The 19,727-nt window shown below is 40.4% G+C and overlaps 1 protein-coding gene and 1 long non-coding RNA gene across 2 annotated transcripts; one reads left to right on the forward strand and one right to left on the reverse strand.

Annotated features, from left to right (window-relative positions):
* Positions 1–1,709: 1,709 nt before the first annotated feature.
* Positions 1,710–15,528, reverse strand: ZNF596 (zinc finger protein 596). Its single transcript, XM_059909666.1, is given in 8 exon segments — positions 1,710–2,101; positions 2,104–3,279; positions 3,749–3,840; positions 4,711–4,806; positions 5,526–5,652; positions 7,218–7,300; positions 8,596–8,812; positions 15,492–15,528. Coding segments are annotated over 6 exon segments (1,566 nt in total). The 5' UTR covers positions 7,230–7,300; positions 8,596–8,812; positions 15,492–15,528; the 3' UTR covers positions 1,710–2,038.
* Positions 15,529–15,675: 147 nt separating this feature from the next.
* Positions 15,676–18,872, forward strand: LOC132356425 (uncharacterized). Its single transcript, XR_009499855.1, has 2 exons — positions 15,676–15,759; positions 18,368–18,872. It is a non-coding gene; the product is annotated as an uncharacterized LOC132356425 (long non-coding RNA).
* Positions 18,873–19,727: the final 855 nt, after the last annotated feature.

Here is a 19,727-nt window from a genome sequence, read left to right on the forward strand (position 1 = left end):
GGGATAATCATGGGAAGGACTTCACACTCAGATGTGACCTGAATGGGGAATGAGCACTATAGTTTAAATGAGATAGCACAGCAGGGGTCACATCTGGATGCACTGTCAATTCTCTATGGATAAGGTATTAAAGGAATTGCACAGAAAACTTTTTATTAATCTGCAGGAATAGCTGGAAAACAAGATTGATAATGGAAAACTTGATCTACCTAAATTTATAACACATCCCACCTTTAACAAAGTGAATCAGTGTGAATTTGGCTGCAAAATATTGTTTAAAATAAAATAGAGAACTCAGAAACTGGTAACAGTGAAAATTAAGACTGCATTTTATCCACATGATGGGGTGGGTTTTATTCCCTGCTTTTTTAAAATTCAATCAACCTAAATGTCTAAAATAGCTCACACTACGTCTATCCTAAGGAGACCTTGATGTTCCTGGATTCGTAAAGAATTTTTTTGTGGCTGTTTCTGAGCACAATGACTTATCTGCAGATGTCTGAGTGTTTCCCTGCTTTGGGCAAGTTGGAGTTTGGTTGCTGGTTCAAGTTATGGTGCATTCATATTTTGACAAATTTTGGCAAGCTACCCCCTGCCTAAAGCTGCAATGATATCCTCACCCACAACCAGAATGTGGGCTTTTTGCTCAGCTTTAAATAGGACTTGATACTACATTATTTTTTATGTATGTGGAAAAATGAGTATTGTCTCTTTCCTTATCACTGATTACTGAATAAAATTTATCAATGCATTTTATTTCATAGACATGTACATATAAGTTAACTTTCTTACTTGGCCAATTTTTCATGTAATTTTACATACTGTTTTATATTCTGTAGTTTTATTGTGCACACACAGACTTATACATGTACACGTGCCTGGACTTTGATCCATTTGAGTTATAATTTTTATATGATAAAATATAAATCTTTCCTTCATGTTGTCTCCTTTTATTTTGGAAGACCTCCTCTATTCCGTCGTTACAAAATATCTTGTGCACTTAGTCTGGGTATTATATTGTATAACATATTTACAAATGTTACATCCTCTTCATGAACTCAGTTTTTGAATTAGTCCATTTTGTCTGATAAAAGTGTAGCTAGCTCTGCTCTTACGATTTCCATTTATGTGGCATATATTTTCCCATCCCTTCACTTTGAGTCCACATGTATCCCTCAGAAAAACATGGGATAAATGAATTATAAGCATCTGTGTTCTCAGTTTTGCCACCTGTGAAACACAGATATTAGTCATGTTCAAATGAGTACCAAGAACCAGCCCTTCTGTTGCCCTGGCAGCAGAGAAGCTCCAACTTTTTCTCTCTTAGCCTTCTGTATTTGTATATGGGAGGGGCTGGGACTCATGGGTATCATTCCCAGTTGGTGATTTGTGGATTCATGGCTGTTGTGACAGGGGAATATGGGTAAGATCAGATTATCTTGGCTTCTTTCTGCTCTCCCAGCTTTCTGGGTGTTTTATGCATCACTAGGAGGAGCAGTACTTTGTCATTACATGAGTAAGTGTAAATATATTAGGCATTCCAGAAATGGGACATTCCAAATGTCTTCAATCTCCTTCATGTCCTAATTTGTTCCCACTTATTTCTTTTTTTAGCAGTTACCTGACACTGAATCTTCTCATGAATGCTAAGGGTGGTGCTAAGTTAAACGAGAGTGCACAGTGATTACAGGTCTAGAATTTCTCTCTTGTGCAGTTTACTTATTTATTTAAAGGATAACTTATAACTCAAGGCATTTCCACACTGATTACAGATATAGAATTTCTCTGACATGTGATTTATGCATTTAGTTTAACAGTTACAGCTGAGGATGAAGATTCTTCCACATTCATTCCATTTGCAGTTTCAGTTCTCCCACCTGAGTCCACTGCTAAATGTTTTGTTACATAGGTGACATACATATAGATTCTCTCCACTTTGAATTAACTTTAGTTGAGTGGAGTAATAAGGATGAATAAAGGCTCTTATACACTGAATATAAACATAGTATTTCTTCACTGTGTGAGTCCACAATAGTGTTTATACTTTGAAGCTATGGGTGGTGAATCTTCCACATTTATTACCTTTACAGCATGAGTTCTCTCGTGTTGTCTAAGGTTAAAATATTTACTGAAGGCTTTCCCACATAGATAACATTTATGCGGTTTCTCTCCAGTGTGAATTCTCTTATGCAATCTAAAGTTATAACTTCTATTGAAGGCTTTCCCACATATATTGCATTCATATGGTTTCTCACCAGTGTGAGTTCTTTCGTGTCGTCTAAGGACAGAAGAGTGATTGAAGGCTTTCCCACATAGGTGACATTCATATGGTTTTTCTCCAGTGTGAGTTCTCTCATGTCGCTTAAGGACAGAGGAATCAGTGAAGGCTTTCCAACACAGATGACATTCATATGGTTTCTCTCCAGTGTGAGTTCTCTCATGTCGTCTAAGGACAGAAGACTCAGTGAAGGCTTTTCCACATAGATGACATTCATATGGTTTCTCTCCAGTGTGAGTTCTCTCATGTTTTCTAAGGTGAGAACAATGAGTGAAGGCCTTCCCACATAGATGACATTCATATGGTTTCTCTCCATTGTGAGTTCTCTCATGTTGTCTAAGGTAAGAAGTTTTACTGAATGTCTTCCCACATAGATGGCATCCATATGGTTTCTCTCCAAAGTGAGTTCTCTCATGTTTTCTAAGGTCAGAACAATGAGTGAAGGCTTTCCCACACAGATGACATTCATTTGGTTTCTCTCTAGTGTGAATCATCTCATGTCGCCTAAGGTTATAACTTTTACTGAAGGCTTTCCCACACAGATGACATCCATATAATTTCTCTCCAGTGTGAATTCTTTCATGTTTTCTAAGGTCAGAACAATGAGTAAAGGATTTGCCACACAGATGACATCCATGTGGTTTCACTCCAGTGTGAATCATCTCATGTCGTCTAAGGTTAGAACTTTTACCGAAGGCTTTCCTACATACATGACATTCAAATGTTTTCTCTCCAGTTTGAGTATTATTGTGCTGCCTAAGGGCAGAACTTTGAATAAAGGCATTCGTACGTTGATGACATTCATATGATTTACTTCTAGCATGAATGTGCTTATGTATATTAAAGGATGACAAGTAACTGATGGCTTTTCCAAAATCTTGGCTGATAAAGGGTTTCTTTCCCACTTGAGGTATCACATATTGAGCCAATGTTAAGATTTCAGTAAACTTTTCTCTGAAATCACTGCATTCCAAAGGATCCTCTTGACTGTGAGATCTCTGCTTTTTGAAAGGAAATGAGAGACTGTTACAGGTTTGCCCACATTTATTCATTCCTTCATTCATTCCTCTACATATAAATTCTAGAGTAATCATGCAGTGACAGACTCCAGTTAAAATTGTCCCTATGTTATTTACATAAACATGGGACATTACTCTCTTGCAAGCATAGATTTTATCTTTTGTAGTAACCCAACTGCAGAGACATCTGTTTATACAGATGTTAAAGACATTATTATGTTTCAGTGATTAGGAATATAAGCCATGATTATATAATTGTCTGTTTATGTAAGACCTCAAGTTATGGTTTTGACTACAGGTTAATGTTTCTTCCCTAAAACCAAACTAACTAAAATTTTCTCCTGTGGGAGCCCATGATCCCAACTTAAATCAGGTAAGTGTGCCAAATTCCCAACTTATTCAATTCCTAGGTCTTCATTTGGAAGAATACGTTTACACCCGTGAAGCTTACCATTGCACTGATTACAGATGTGTCCTTCTTGTAGATATGCTGCATGGATATCATTTCTTGTTTTCTCAGATCATCTTCTCTACCTGAAATGACTGGAAAAAATAAATCTCTATAGTGGTATTAGGAATTAAAATGGTGAAGAGACCCAATGCCCATTTGTGTATGTTTCAAATACTGACACACAGATGGGAAAGAATGTCAAATTAAGGAATAGTCTGAAGAGAAAAAACGAAAGAACATCAAATTAAGGAATATTCTAAAGAGAAGAAACACATTATAGGACTGTAACAATTGTCATTCTCAGGACTGAAATATGAGAAAAATAAGATGAAGATGGTGGGGACTTCCCTGGTAGTCCAGTGGTTAAGAATCTGCCTTCCAACGCAGGGGATGCAGGTTTGATCCCTGGTCAGGGAAACTAAGATCCCACATGCCACAGGGCAACTAAGCCAGTGCACCACAACTACTGAGCCCACGCACTCTAGAGCCTGCACCACAACTAGAGAGACTGGGAGCCACAACTACTGAGCCCAAGTGCCACAACTAGAGAAGCCCGCATGCCACACGAAGAGCCCATGTGCCACAATGAAGACCTGGGGCAGCCAACAAACAAACAAACACTTAAGAGGAAGAAAAAAAAAGATGGCAAGTTGGGGAGGAAAAGAGAAGATCCTATTCATAGAACAGGACCATGAAAAGGGATTTTTTGTGAATGTTTATTAACTCCAGTGAGTATATAAATTTCACCTTGCCTAAAGCCAAGGACAAAGGCAGAATGACACGTGAATAGAAAATTGATACCTGCAAGGTATGACATCATCTGAAAAATTTTTCTCCTATGATATTGTCTAAATTTTAAAAATATCACTAAACTTAGATATCTTCATGTGATATTTCTTAGGGCCTATTCACTCACTGACCAGGCTCCTCCTCCTATTGAAGCACAGCTTCTTGGATCTCACCTGGACTCTGGCCTTGCAGAAAACCTAACCCTTCTCTTGCAAGTTGCTCTCCTTGCTCCAAATGGGAAATCACATCTGATTTGTAGAGCTGATTGCCTGTTTGTAGGAGAAAGATATGTGGATTTTGAGTTCTGTGCTCATAACGTTGCATCAGTATAGGGCAGACTAATGAGGAAGAATACAATAACCTCTGAGGGTCAGCACAGAGAAGAGTACGTTGAAAACAACATGTATACTCTTTGACCAGCAAAATGATAGCTCTTGAACTTGTTCCCAAGGACATTAAGAACCTATCACAGCTAATGCCCATGCCCAAGTTCAAAGACAGACTGTGGAATCTGCAATATTTTCATTCTACGGTGTTTTAATATTATATCCAAAAAGAATCCAAAAAATACAGCCTCCAAAAACAATCCAATGAATATAACTTCCAATAAATACACCACAAAAATCTAAGTTCTATGTGGAAAACAATATATCTGTTATTTTTAACACTGTGATCTGATCAAACCAGTCCTTGCTGAGAAATACATTTTTAAAAATCAATACATTTACTCACCCATACAAAAATAGTTCCCACCACTGTTTGAGCATCAGAGACTGAGTAGCAAGAAAGACACAAAATTATGTCAAGAAGATTACACTGTAATGGGACTGACAAACTAAATGTAAGCAAGAAGTAAAGAAAACTGCGATAAGGTAGTTGTGAGAGTTATGAAAGGATCAAGACAGAGTTTGGAGTAAGAAATAGGCAAGTTTTTCTCCATACTTGTTGAATGAATGAATACATACATAATAAAGAGTAAGAGACTCACCAACTGAGACCAGATGACTGATGTTCTCTAGCATCACATCTCTGAATAGTTTCTTCTGGGATGTGTCCAGTAGGGCCCACTCTTCCTGGGTGAAGTCTACAGCTACATCCTTGAAGGTCACTGATTCCTAAAATATTATGGACATTGTTTCAGACAGGGCCATCTCTGCCAGGGGAGGATGGTACAGGTGTCAAGCACTAAGGAGGTGGAGGTCGAGTGTACAGAGATCTCAAACAGTATTTTGGGTCCAATCACATCATTCTCAGTGTTGACATGAACATCTGACTTCCAGATATACCTACAGAGACATACACACTCTAGATACATAAAACTTCATTATAAAGAGATAACACATGAGGTGTGATGTAATACACCCTGGAGATTTCCCAATAAATTTGTAATTACGACTTCCAGATCATGATTATAACATTTCCACTTGAAAACTTATATCGAAAACAGTCTTCTCAACCAATTTCAAGTAAATCTTTTAAAGACTTCTCACAAGGGATGAAGTATCCATGATATGCCACTTTTAAAGCACGACTATGGTGGGATTTCCCTGGTGGCGCAGTGGTTAAGAATCTGCCTACCAATGCAGGGGATACGGGTTTGATTCCTGGTCTGGGAAGATCCCACATGCCGCGGAGCAACTAAGCCCGTGTGCCATAACTACTGAGCCTGTGCTCTACAGCCCGCGTGCCACAACTACTGAGCCTGCATGCCACAACTACTGAAGCCCGCGCACCTAGAACCCATGCTCTACAACAAGAGTAGTCACTGCAATGAGAAGCCCGCGCACCACAATGAAGAGTAGCCCCTGCTTGCCGCAACTAGAGAAAGCCCATGTACAGCAATGAAGACCCAACGCAGCCAAAAATATATTAAAAAAAAAAAAAAAAAAAGCATGGCTATGGTTAGATTATTCCCCTTTATGGTCTCAGTTTCTTCATCAGTGAAAAGGTTTAATAATCTGTTATGAGTTCTGAAAGATCTAATGAGCTAATGTGTAAAGTAATAACTATCTAGCAAATATTTCTTAAATATAACTTTTAGGTTTATTATTCATGAAATGGCAGAGAATACTGAAGCAACATCCAGGATTCTACACAACTGACTAGAATTCAAACAGGTCTTGGGATCAGAAGGTGTAGGCTTTCATCTCTACAAAACTGAGGTGTTCATTATAAAGGATAAATGATTCAGCAGCTCAAGCCAGAGGCTCTGAGACTCCCCCCAGCACCTGTAACACTGGATTGACTGACCTCACCTGTGGGAACATCTGCCTCTCTATTCGTTTGTAATGTTTTCCTCCTCACTCATCTTCATCACCAGTATTCACCTCAATCCTGAGCTCATTACAGTTAATAAACAGGTTAATGACTAATTTTTTTTTTTTTTTTGCCAACTAGGCCATGGGCTAGATGAGAAAAAGAAAACCTCTCTCATCTCTTCTATGAATACACAGCATTAATAGAGACTGGAATATCTTAGTGTGATGTTGGGAAGAAGTTACCACTTGATGAGTCCTTGATCCAACATGACCATTCCAGAATTCTGGGGAAACTTAACTGAAGCTCAGATCCTTGAAAAATCTCTCGAGTGTGCTTAGAACATGTGTGCCTGTAGGAGAAATATGTCCATATACTGAAAACAGAGATGCAATTTCAGTAGAAAGAGTAATTTCCTACTTACCTGTGATTCCATTGTAACTAGCTCAGCTGCCAGCTGACTTCTGGGTTTTCACTTACACACAGTCCAAGCAACAGGAGGCAAAGCTGAGGAAGAAGAAAAAAGTCATTAGACTCTAGCTGTTCACAACCTCCATATTCACTTATCATGAAGCCCCAATGCTTCACGTGGAAGTAGCCCACTGGACAACCAAAAGAAACATGCAGTGTGCTCTAAGAGAAATAGGGCTAGAGCTCTCCTCTACCAGGATCAAACGCAAGAAGGCTATGACTATTGTTGTTAGTAAAGAAGATATAAATACCTTCAATTTAGAGAGCAGAATGTGAAAAACCATTGAGTTTTGTATGCTAATTAACCCCTGGTGTTCAGAACTGTCCAATCCCCTCCTAAAATCCATAGGGATCCCTGATTCATGCCACATGTGTCCCCACCTCTACTAACCACCATGGAACTTCTCAGGTTGAATCATTCTTACTCCGTGCACTAGCAGTTTCTCCAGCTCCGTTCCAGCCCTCTGGTGCCTCAATCCATCCCTACTTTTCCCTTCTTGCCTTTACAATCAAACTAAAAGATGAAGGTGCAGTTGCCGAATCCTCACATCCCAGTCACCACTTGACTTATCGTACTGATAATATCTGCATAAATAAATCCAACGTATGCGCCTCAGGCTTTTACCTAGAGCTTAATAAAAAGTATAACATGACCTCTTTTTGGAAACATACTTTTTCCTAGGTTTCTCTAACATCTCAGTCTACAGTCTTCAAAGGAATCTGGTCATTCTAACTCCTGATCACTTGCCAAGAACTTCTCAAACAATATTGTTGGAAGATCTCAAGACTCCATCCTACTCCTTCATCCTTCTCTACTTATGTACACTGCCCAGGTATGCCCACATATTTATTCAATTGCTTCAATTTCTTCCATTGCTTTTTCTAAATTGAAAGTGACAAAACTCATATCTGAATTCCATTTCTGAGTTTGCTTTTTTTTTTTTTTTGAAACTAACATACACTAGAAAGGAAATAGATCTCAGGCCATTATCTCCCACTTTCCCCAAATATTACTCTTTATCTAGTCTCTAAACTTTTCAATGTCTCCACCAGACATCCAAGGGTTGACATTTTATATGCTCTCTCAGAACATCGCAAATACAATTTAGCATTGCTATTACTTCTACGCTGTTCACTATTATTCTTCATTTCTACTCAAATCCACAAACACAATTTCCTAACCCATACTTATTTCCTTCAATCTGTTTGAATGTCAGTTCCTCAGAGATCCTGTCACTGAATTCCTACCAAAATGAACACTTCTCACAAAAAATCATTTACAAAATAAAGGAGGGCCATCCCTCCTGGTGAAAATGATCTCCAGTACTCACCAGAACCCAAACAGACGGAAAATCCAGTGAAACCAAATATTTATTGAGGATGCTGACACAACATTCCAGAGTTCAGAGCTTCTTTCTCTTTCTAGAGAATGCATCATTTTGATGGTGAACTCTCTTTTAATGCAGTTTTGTAATCCAAAGGACAAATCTGATTAACTTGGGTCCCAATCAAGATAAATGTATCAAGAAATGCCTCTTTAGGTAAACCCTGTAGATGAAATTAAGGACAACAAATTATATCCTTTAATTCTGCTTCTTCTAAAAGTCTCAAAAGCAAACTTCATGCCTTTTCTCAGAGACTTCAGTGTTTTATGGATTTTGGTTGTTCAGGGCAGTACTGAGAATCTGCAGCCAAGAGACCCCTTCCTGCTCTCTATTTTTATTTGTAGGAGGATTTGTAATCTACCAACATTTTCTCAGGCTGTGGACATAAGTGTGACTCTACAGAAGTGTAAGTGTTTGTGCTGAATAAATATCTATCGAAGGAAAATATCTTTCATTTTTACTACCAAGTGAGAAAAAGCTCATCCAGTGTTAGGTCTCTTCAAGTCAGATCTAGCTCATGTCCTAAAAACCCTACAATCCTCAAAATATTAAGAATTTCCAGAATAAATGATCAATTTCAGGATTGATTTTATTGTAGACAGAATTTAATTTTTTTATTGTGGTAAAATACACATAACATTTACCATCTTAGTCATTTTTAAGTGTATAGTTCAGTGATGTTAAATACATTCATAATATTGTGCAACCATCACTGCCATCCATCTCCAACACTCTCTTCATTTTGTAAAACTGAAACTCTGTACCCATTAAACAACTACTCCCTATTCCCCTTCCTCCCAATGCCTGGAAACCACCATTCTACTTTCTGTCTCTAAATAGGATTTTTTTTGGAGGGTGGGGCTGTGCTGTGGGGCTTGCAGGATCTCAGTTCCCCGACCAGGGATTGAACCCGAGCCATGGCAGTGAGAGCCTGAATCCTAACCACTAGACCACCAGGGAATTCCCATCTAAGTAGCATATTTTTAAAAACTGATATTAAAAAGGAAATTAAACATTTAAAAATCTTAAGACATTACTTTATAGAAGGATATTATTTCTGAAGGAAAATCAAGCAATGTATTTTCATTTTAGGTATAAGGCATAAGAAATACTTGATCCCATAAGAAATTCTTTGTAATTTTCTTTTTTAAAATTATACTCTTCTGACAGTAAAAAAAGGATTTAGTATGTATTACTTTTGTAATAAACTATATCAACTATTTGATTTTCATGTATTTCTGAGATGGTCTATGTCTTTTCAGCCTATTTACTGCAACATATTTGAGGCAAGTGATGATCTCCTTTTGCCATAAATGAATATGTTTCATGTCAACTCAGGGCCAAGACTGTAGCAGGGAGTGAAATCATACTGATGAATAAAGCAGAGAGATCATTTGTCATTATGGAGTTAAATACGAGCTTAGAAGAGATTAAAGAAATAATGAAAAAAACCAAAAAAAAAACAAAAAAGAAATAATGACAAGGATACTCTGTGAACATATACTGAAGTATTTCATTTGTGGAGGTGGGGAAGCTCTCTAGAAACGCACACTTTATGACACCTTAAAAATTCAGTTGGGCAAAAAGTCTGAGGGAGTTTTGCAGAGACGGAAATAGGTTCAGAAGTTTGCTTTTTCTTTCTGATGAAGGAACAAGTATAAAATCATGGACACATCACAGAATGTGCTGTACCCCAGGAAATGAGAACACGTTGGAAGGCAGTTGAGTGACAGGAAGACCTGGAGAGGGTGTCAGGCAAGTAGATTTCAGGGCCTAAAGGCCACTGTAATTGGATTGGTCCTTCTTCTAAAGCTAGTGGGAATTCACTGGAGAACTGATAGCAAGAAAGTGACAGGAAGACTTGTGTTTGTACATGAGCCTTTTGTTGAAGAATGGAGTTAAGTAATTCAGAAAGGTTTAATGAGTTTTAAGAATTAGATGATGGTTGTCTGGCACAGGGTGTGGGTAGTGAAATTATGGTGGGGGAGGTGGAAGGATATGAGAGAAAAAGAAAAGGAAACATAAGCAAAACAATTTTTTGTTTCTCAGATACTGCTGGGCACCGATTACAAGTCAGACTTAGTGCTATGGGCTGGGCATACAGTAAAGCAAAACAATGACATGATTATTTCCTCCCCTTAATGCATTTACAATTTAATTAATATAAATATTAAGTTACAATACGGTGTTACTATATAAACCTAAAGACAGGTTAGCAGAGAACTAAACTTATTTGGTTGGGCACAGGATAAAGATGGCCTGTCTGAGGTCTGTCTAATTTATTCAAAAATTATCAGAAGGAAATAGAAGTAGGAAGTATCCTAGAAATCAGTGCACTGGGTGCTTGAATCAGAACCAAGAAAAGAGAGGAAAGGAGAGGAAATTCAAAAATAGCATCAAAGAGCTGAAACTGTATTGATTCTCAGAAGATATGATTTCAAACAAAACAAAATAGGAGAATCCATTTTAACTATCATACGTAGTATTTTTTAAAGAGAACAAATCCAATCTTAATATACTGAAATCAATATTTCCTGTTTAGTAACAATAATTTAAAAACTAAGTAAACACACAAAAGCCAACAGCAAAATATTATGACTCACTTGAAATAAATTTGCAAACCCATGTAAAGAAATTTTAAAACTTTTTGAGGACATAAATACGACATGAACAAAGCCTGCCAAACCAAATTCTTAGACTAGAGGACATGGTGACAAAAATGTCTCAGTGACTGCAGAAATTTGGTGCGACTCAAATTTAAAAGTCATATGCAGAATCTGAAAAAGAATGTATATATGTATATGTATAACTGAACCACTTTGCTGTACATCTGAAACACAACATTGTAAATCAAGTATACCCAACCCCAAAGTCATATGTGATATTTCACATAAAAAAATGAGAATTATCCTAAAAGTCAATTTTGTCTCAATTTTGATTTGGGATGAGGATACAGCCAAAATAATTGTGAAAAGGGAAAAAAAGGTCAAATTACATCTGAACCTATATTATGTGAAACTTTAAAATAATTCAAATTAAATAGTTGAAACAAACAATATATTATGACTAAATGAACATAATATTTTATACTATGAAATAGGTGACACCTTACAAAGGAAAGAAAAAAAAGCAAAGGCCATGAAGGAAGGATTTTGGTTTCACTTCACCAAAGTTATCAGACCAAAGTGTGCACATATGTGTGTGTGTATAATTAAACTATAAACTATAAAATATAAGCAGAAAAATAAGTAGAAAAATTCATTTTACATATACATGTCTATAAAGAACAACATTCATTCAGTCTCTTAAGTAATTAGGAAAATGGAAATTAAAAACAGAGTTGTCATTTTATCCAAATCTACAACCACATGCATATATAAATAAAATGAGGGGCTTCCCTGGTGGCACAGTGGTTAAGAATCCGCCTGCCAATGCAGGGGACACGGGTTCAAGCCCTGGTCCGGGAAGATCCCACATGCCGCGGAGCAACTGAGCCCGCGTGCCACAACTACTAAGCCTGCGTCTAGAGCCCACGAGCCACAACTACTGAGCCGGCGTGCCGCAACTACTGAAGCCCGTGCTCCTAGAGCCTGTGCTCTGCAACAAGAGAAGCCACCGCAATGAGAAGCCTGCGCACCGCAACAAAGAGTAGCCCCCGCTCACCGCAACTAGAGAGCCCGCGCACAGCAACGAAGACCCAACGCAGCCAAAAATAAATAAATAAATAAATTTTAAATGAATCCTGGTTAAAGTATGGGGGAAACCTCAGGAGTTGATGATGGATGAGGATTTCTTTACAGTTGTGTATTATGTGTGTACGGGGGATCGTGCCAGAATCTATTACAAAATGAAACGTACCATCTCTTGGCCCAGCAATGAAACCCCAACATACCCAAAGAGGAGGAACCCTCAAATATCTGCAGAAACGTCAATTCTTTACAAATCCATCAACACCAAGGTCTCCCTGGGACGGATGTGATGTGAACAGTGTTAAAATCCTCTTACTGTTAGACATTTGGGTTGATTCTATTTTTAAACAATTACGGAATAAAATATACTACATGATGTGGATGAAATGCCACCTTAATTTGTCATGGCTAAGTTTCTAATCTCTCCCTTCTATTGCAAATCATTAATATTTTGAGGCCAAATACACAGCTTCACTTTGTTAAGCTTCAAATGTATTACAAAATCAGGTAGAACAAATTTCCCCTTCTCCATGATTTTTTAGGTATTCCTGACATTAATTCAGTACTAATGTGTGCAGTTTCTTTAATCTTGGTCTATAGTACATCCAGATCTGGTCACTATGCAATCCCTACTGGCAAATCTTACTGACACTATGGTGCCCAGTCCTTGTCTCTAATCAATGTCTGGGCATGCAGCATTTCTCATAATGATCCCCCAAATGGAGCCACTTCACAAGTTCCATGTCACTGGTTGACAGTGAGATAGAATTGGTCTGGAGACAGGAGAGGCCATCAGTGAGTGAGGAAATGTGTTAGGCAGGATATCTGAGAGTCAGATTTTAGCACGTCCTAAAAACAGCATTTCAGGAAGGAGAGGACAGAACAATCAACAGATAATATGACCTTTTCCAGATAAAGATTTATTCCTGACTCCTCATCTTCTTCCTCCTCTGAGTGTCTTTCTCAGGCAAGAAGTCACTCCTGAGTGTTGAGAATGTGCCATTCAGGTCTTCAAATAACTTATCCCCTTCCTGGCCACAACCACATATGTAGGGAGAAATTCAACATTTGGAAAAAATAGTCCTCTGCTGTCTGCTGAACTATCAGGGAGCAGGGACGATAAACCCCTACATGGAGACCAACAGCTAAGTTTCTCTGCCCTTTACTCCATACACCCTTCTATACTGTAAAGCCCACACATCACATGGCAGATATGGGAATGTGAGTTGGTGTGACCCTCCCTTTCAAGTCACCATCCTCCCAGTGTCTTCTAGTACCTGCTGAGCACAGGATCCCCAAGTAAGGATGGGCAGAGGTCTCCTTTTCTCCTATTCCTGAGCTCCCCAGGCTCTCTTCCATTCCTTAACATCCAAACTGCACTGCCCTTTCTCCTCCAAGCTCCCTTCCCAGAGCCAAGTGTCATCTCCTCATTGGAGAAATACCTTTGCTCTGTGCTTAGTTTAAAAAATCTTGGTCTTTCCCTACCAGCTGCCTTTGTACTATGTGTGTGTGTTTGGGGGCAGGAAGAGATGTCAACAGGAGAGAGTAACCATTACTGGCCTCACAGGCATGGGGTGGTCTGGACTGGATAGTGGCAAGGCTTACCATTCTCACCCCTGCCCCTAAAGATTCCAGATAATATTTAATTCTCCCGAGCAAGGGCAAGTTCTCTGTCATGTTTTTAATCATACTGATTAAAATCATTTAATTTCTCTTTTCCATAATAAATATAAAAATATACATTTCCATGAATATATCAAAAAATATAATATTAAGAACACTTAATTATCGGCATTGGAAAACACAAAAGTTCAGCTGTGGAAATAGCTCTTAATAATGTATTCATCATGAACAAATGAGATCTGTGAGAACAAAGTTCTAGAACCATCCAGCCTATCGTTCAATATTTGCAAAACAAAAAAACAAAGGGAATTTGGAAAGAGCATATACTTAGTTGGAAACTAGCTCACAGACCAATAAATTAAAAAGTCACATACAGAAGAAAGGATGCTGTTGAATACTGGACTACCTGCTTAAACTACCTGGTTTTGACTTTTAAGACAAAAATCATCAATATCCCTACCAACTGCACTGAAAAATAGTGTAAAACTTCTTTACTAAGCACTAAAGAATGCTTTTAGTATACAATAAAGACAGGAAAAGCACTGAGGCCTCATGATCTGAATCTGACACAATACATTTAAAAAGAAAAGTAATTTCAAAATTAAAAAAAAATCTAATGAATTTGTAATCCTTCTACTTTCCCCAACCGCTACTGTTGGTGAAATTCCCCTCATCTACTCTGTCCTTGGCCATCTCCCTCTTGATCTCCTTTTTGTCTGTTTTCATGTACCATACTGCTTCTTGCCCAGGTCACTTTCTTTTTCACCTGTATTTTGTCTTTCCAATTCCATTGCACCCACCTACCTCCCTCCTCTATTTTACTTTTCAAGTCCTCACTCTCCTTTACTCCATCGGTCTCCTTGTTCTGTCTCATCCTCCCCCGCCCACTCGACATCCACAGGGGTGGAACAAAGATGCTCTGCCCAGAAGAGCACACTTTCCCGTGAGACATCGGGAATGTGGACACACGTTGGCCGGTATCGCCAGCGGATAGGATTTGGGACAGAAGGACACGGGGTGTCACTGCACAGGACTGGTCCCCTGCCCCCAGCCCAGGGCTCTAGGGCCTTTCTGAGGCGGTGACCGCGAAGGGCAGCGAGCGGCAGGGCCCGGCCGCAGGAGGCCCAGGATGGGCAGCTGGTCTCAGGAGAACACTGGGGTCTGTGGAGTCCCAGGGCCGCGGGAGGGCGCGGCGTCCCGGGCTGCCCTGAGGGCCCGAGAGGGGCGATGCGGGGCGCGAAGGGCGAAGAGTCCACGTCGCGAGTGGGGACCTGACACGGCGCGGGTCGGGCCGGGAGACGGTGAAGAGACCGAAGGCAGAAAGGCCTGACGGGGACGGCCTCGGAGCGATTTTGACCGGAAACGGACGCGGACTCGGACCCGGCAGCCGAGCGCCCAGCATCCCGAGTCTCAAGGCGACGCAGGCCGGAGGGGCGAGAACGGGGACCCCGGAACCTGCGTGTGAAGGATGCGGTCGGGAGGGGGCTGTGGAGCGCAGCTCTGATTCTCAGAGCCCAGAGGCTCACTCACCCGAGGGGACCTTCGCTCCCGAAATCCGCTTCCGCGTCGGCAGGAAATTACGCACGCGGGGCGGGGCCTTAGTCAGGGAGAGGCGGGGCGGAGCAGCGTGGGCGAGGCCTGAGCTTTCCCGCCCCGCCCCAGGCCGTTTCCGGGTCGGCCCTTACCCCGCCCAGACACACCTCCAGTCTCAGCGTTTGGGTGCGTTTGATTTGTCTGGTGTCCGGGGAGCCGGGCTGCTTCCTCGGGGCTTCAAGTTAAATGTTTCGGACAACTCCAGGTACGAGCTTAGAGCTGTGAGGCCTTCCGTAGTGAATGCTGGGATGTTTCCCTGTTAACATGTTGAAAATGGTTTAGGTCGAAATCCCCTTTCGCGCCTGGAGACTCGTGCCCTGCGAGTGCTCTGGGCGCGACTCGGCTTCGGGCGGGTATCTCGCTGGGTCCAAGTGGGCCGTGGTGGGATCCCGACCAACGTCTGTGGTTCCTGCGCTTGGAATGGGTTATTCAGTTTAGCAAGGGCTGGAATTGTCTGTGCGGGCGATGGAAACCAGAGCGAACGTTATTTCCATTTCTGCTCCCTGTTCACTAGAGACGCAGCCCTGGGCTCAGTATCGGGGACTTCATGGGGCCAAGCGTGGATGGCATCCCATAATTTGTCATTAATTTCTAAATATTTTCCCATTTTCCTTATCTATATTTCCCCAGCTATCTGAAAGAATGTTTGTGTTAAAGAAAAAACGTCAGTGATACTTGTTAAAGCTGATGAAATAAATTTATATTTTAAGGCGGGACAAGAAAAAAATTAAACATAAAATTTTCTGTGTTTGGACCTCCTCCCTCCATAATGTGCTGTGTGCATCTGCATTACACGTTAACCAGAGCTCCTCAAAGATGGGGGTGCCTGCTCAACCATAAAGATCAATTTTTTTTTTCTTTCTTCTTAAGCTAGCAATGTAACTTCTTTTTTTTTTTAATTTTTATTTATTTATTTTTATTTATTTATGGCTGTGTTGGGTCTTCGTTTCTGTGCGAGGGCTTTCTCTAGTTGCGGCAAGCGGGGGCCACTCTTCATCGCGGTGCACGGGCCTCTCACTATCGCGGCCTCTCCTGTTGCGGAGCACGGGCTCCAGACGCACAGGCTCAGTAATTGTGGCTCACGGGCCTGGTTGCTCCGCAGCATGTGGGATCTTCCCAGACCAGGGCTCAAACCCATGTCCCCTACATTGGCAGGCAGATTCTCAACCACTGTGCCACCAGGGAAGCCCGCAATGTAAATTCTTAAAAGAATAATGTTCTTTCCCAGCTCTGTAGGGGGTAATGATGACTTGCAGCTTGCTTTGTATGGGCTCACCTGGACTATGTATCCTTGGTGAACTTCTGTAAAATATCAGTGTGTCATTTTGATATATGATCCTTTGTCTCAGAAATGTATTTGACTATGTCCTAGAGTTCTAACAGGCAGAACAGTTCTCAGAGCTTTCTGAGAATCTGCTTCCCGGCTTATAATCCTCAGTTTGGTTAAAAAAAAATTCCCTTTTTTCTTCTTAATTCAATTAACTATCAAGTTTTCTTCTTAACTTGACAGTTAATTGAATGTTCCTCGACAAAGCATCGTAAGGAAGATTTTATTCTGGGGGTGGGCTATCTCCACAACTGGTATAGGAACCACTGCAGTGGGATTTTGTATTGGGTGAGAGAGATTGGGCTGCACTCCAAATACAGGATGAAGTGGGAATTTATAGCCAACGAGCAGGGTCGGGGGGTCAGTGGATAGAAAATTACTAAGAGGAAGCATCATGGGTAAGGGGAATTCTGGCTAAACTGATGAGCAGGTTTCTTTCAGAAGATACTCCATGGTGATCAGACATCACCTGTGGAATAGTAGAGAATGAGGAACCAGAGCAGATAGCGAGGGTGGTGGATTCTGGCTGAACTGACTTAGCAGTATTCTTGCTAAAACTGGATTTTACAAGGAAGTGCATAGATGGGCATAAGAGAAGCTTTAGGAGCCTAAAGTTTGGTCAAGCAAAGAATGTTTGTCTTCAACCCAATCAAAAAATGGCAGAAGACCTAAATAGACATTTGTCCAAAGAAGACATACAGATGGCTAAGAGGCACATGAAAAGCTGCTCAACATCACTACTTATTAGAGAAGTGCAAATCAAAACTATAATGAGGTATCACCTCACACCGGTTAGAATGGACATCATCAGAAAATCTACAAACAACAAATGCTGGAGAGGGTGTGGAGAAAAGCGAACCTTCTTGTACCGTTGGTGGGAATGTAAATTGATACAGCCACTATGGAGAACAGCATGGATGTGTCTTAAAAAACTGAAAATAGAATTACCTTATGACCCTGCAATCCCACTACTGGGCATATACCCAGAGAAAACAATAATTCAAAAAGACACATGCACCCCAATGTTCATTGCAGCACTATTTACAATAGCCAGGTCATGGAAGCAGCCTAAATGCCCATCAACAGACAAATGGATAAAGCAGATGTGGTACATATATACAATGGAATATTAGCCATAAAAAGGAACGAAATTGGGTCATTTGTAGAGATGTGGATGGACCTAGAGACTGTCATACAGAGTGAAGTAAGTCAGAAAGAGAAAAACAAACATCGTATATTAACACATATATGTGGAATCTAGAAAAATGGTACAGATGAACTGGTTTGCAAAGCAGAAATAGAGACACAGATGTAGAGAATAAACGTATGGCCACCAAGGGGGGAAAGCGAGTGGGGGTGGTGGGTGGGCTGAATTGGGAGATTGGGATTGACATATATACACTAATACATATAAAATAGATAAATAATAGAAAAAGAATGTTTTAAGTTAATATCTATCTATTTATTTATTTTGGAAAATTTGAAGTTCATGCTGGCTAGAATTTGGCAAGATCAGATCCCAATTATTCATGCTACAGAGATTTTTCCAAAAGAAGACACACTTCTGATTTTCCCAGAACTGTGAAAGGAAAATCAAAATGGAGTCAGTATTGCTGAGAGAGTTCTCTAAAATGGAGCCTGGAGACCCTTAAGGAAGTGTGACCTAATGCATCTCTCAGCCTGGATGGAATCTGACCTTTTGACCTGATGAAGTCATCCAGAACATCTGCCAGAAACTCATGACAGCCTATCTACGTATTGCACCCCTACCCTAAAACAACTTGTGATTCCCAAGGACAAATATTTTCTGACTCGCATCAGCATTAATTACAGTTCTCACCAGGCAAGTTTTAACAACCTTGTGGCTTTTTGTCTTTATAAGCCCCTGACTCTTGCTGTTCTCCTGAACACTCCTGTGGGGTTACCAAGTCTGTGTCTCCTGAATTGCAATTCTTAAGACCCCTCCAAAATAAACTCTTTTGTTGTTTGCAGCCTCCTGCATTATTTTTTGGTTGATAGAACAAATACCATCTTCTCCAAGTTTAACATTTATTTCATATTAACATGTGAACCAAAATCAATTTAAATTTTGGAAGATATCGTTCTCTTAGGCAGTAGAACTGGAACTACCCTGGGTTTCATACAGAGGAGGGAGAGCAGCTCTGCTCACTGCTCCTCCAGGTCTCTAGGGCTGAGTTCATGTCCCCCGAGCTCAGCTTACCCCTCTAATTGCATTGAAGAGCTCTTTCTGTAAATGCCTCTGTACCTAAAACCAGAGCTCAAGAATTCCCAGGTTTAAGCAGTCATGAGCAGAGTTTCTGTCTTTTTCTCAGCATTCTCTCTTCTGCTGCCCCGGGTAGTCTTTTCCCATGATATGCACAGATGCATGTCCCCAAACCTAGGAGGCGGGAACCTCAGACTATGTAATATGGGAAAGGGGAGATACAGGGAGCTTGGAGGACTGGTAGTTAATCCCTGGACCCTAAGTGAGACACCTCTACGCATCCCCTGATCACTTTCTGAGTGTCTCTTAATTGGACAGAGGCCTTGGGACAGTTCTGTGGATCCCAGGTAGCCTCATGCCCTTAAGTCTCTTAGGGTATTTCCCATAGAGGTTGGTGCTTACTTCACTTTGCAAGCCATACATTGAATTTAGAAAAAAAAAGTCTTCTTCTTTTTTTTTTTCTTCAGAAGGAGACTGCCTAAGTAAGCAGACTGCTGTAGAATGAGATAAAGTCCAGGAGGGCAAAGTTGGGAATGAAAAGGAGGTTCCAGTAAAAAGGCCATGTGTGGACAAGACAGTAAAGCAGACCAGCATGTGTCCCATAAAGGAAATGCTGGTGCTT

The sequence above is a fragment of the Balaenoptera ricei genome, chromosome 21 (assembly GCF_028023285.1).
Source record: "Balaenoptera ricei isolate mBalRic1 chromosome 21, mBalRic1.hap2, whole genome shotgun sequence".
Taxonomy (NCBI): Eukaryota; Metazoa; Chordata; class Mammalia; order Artiodactyla; family Balaenopteridae; genus Balaenoptera; species Balaenoptera ricei.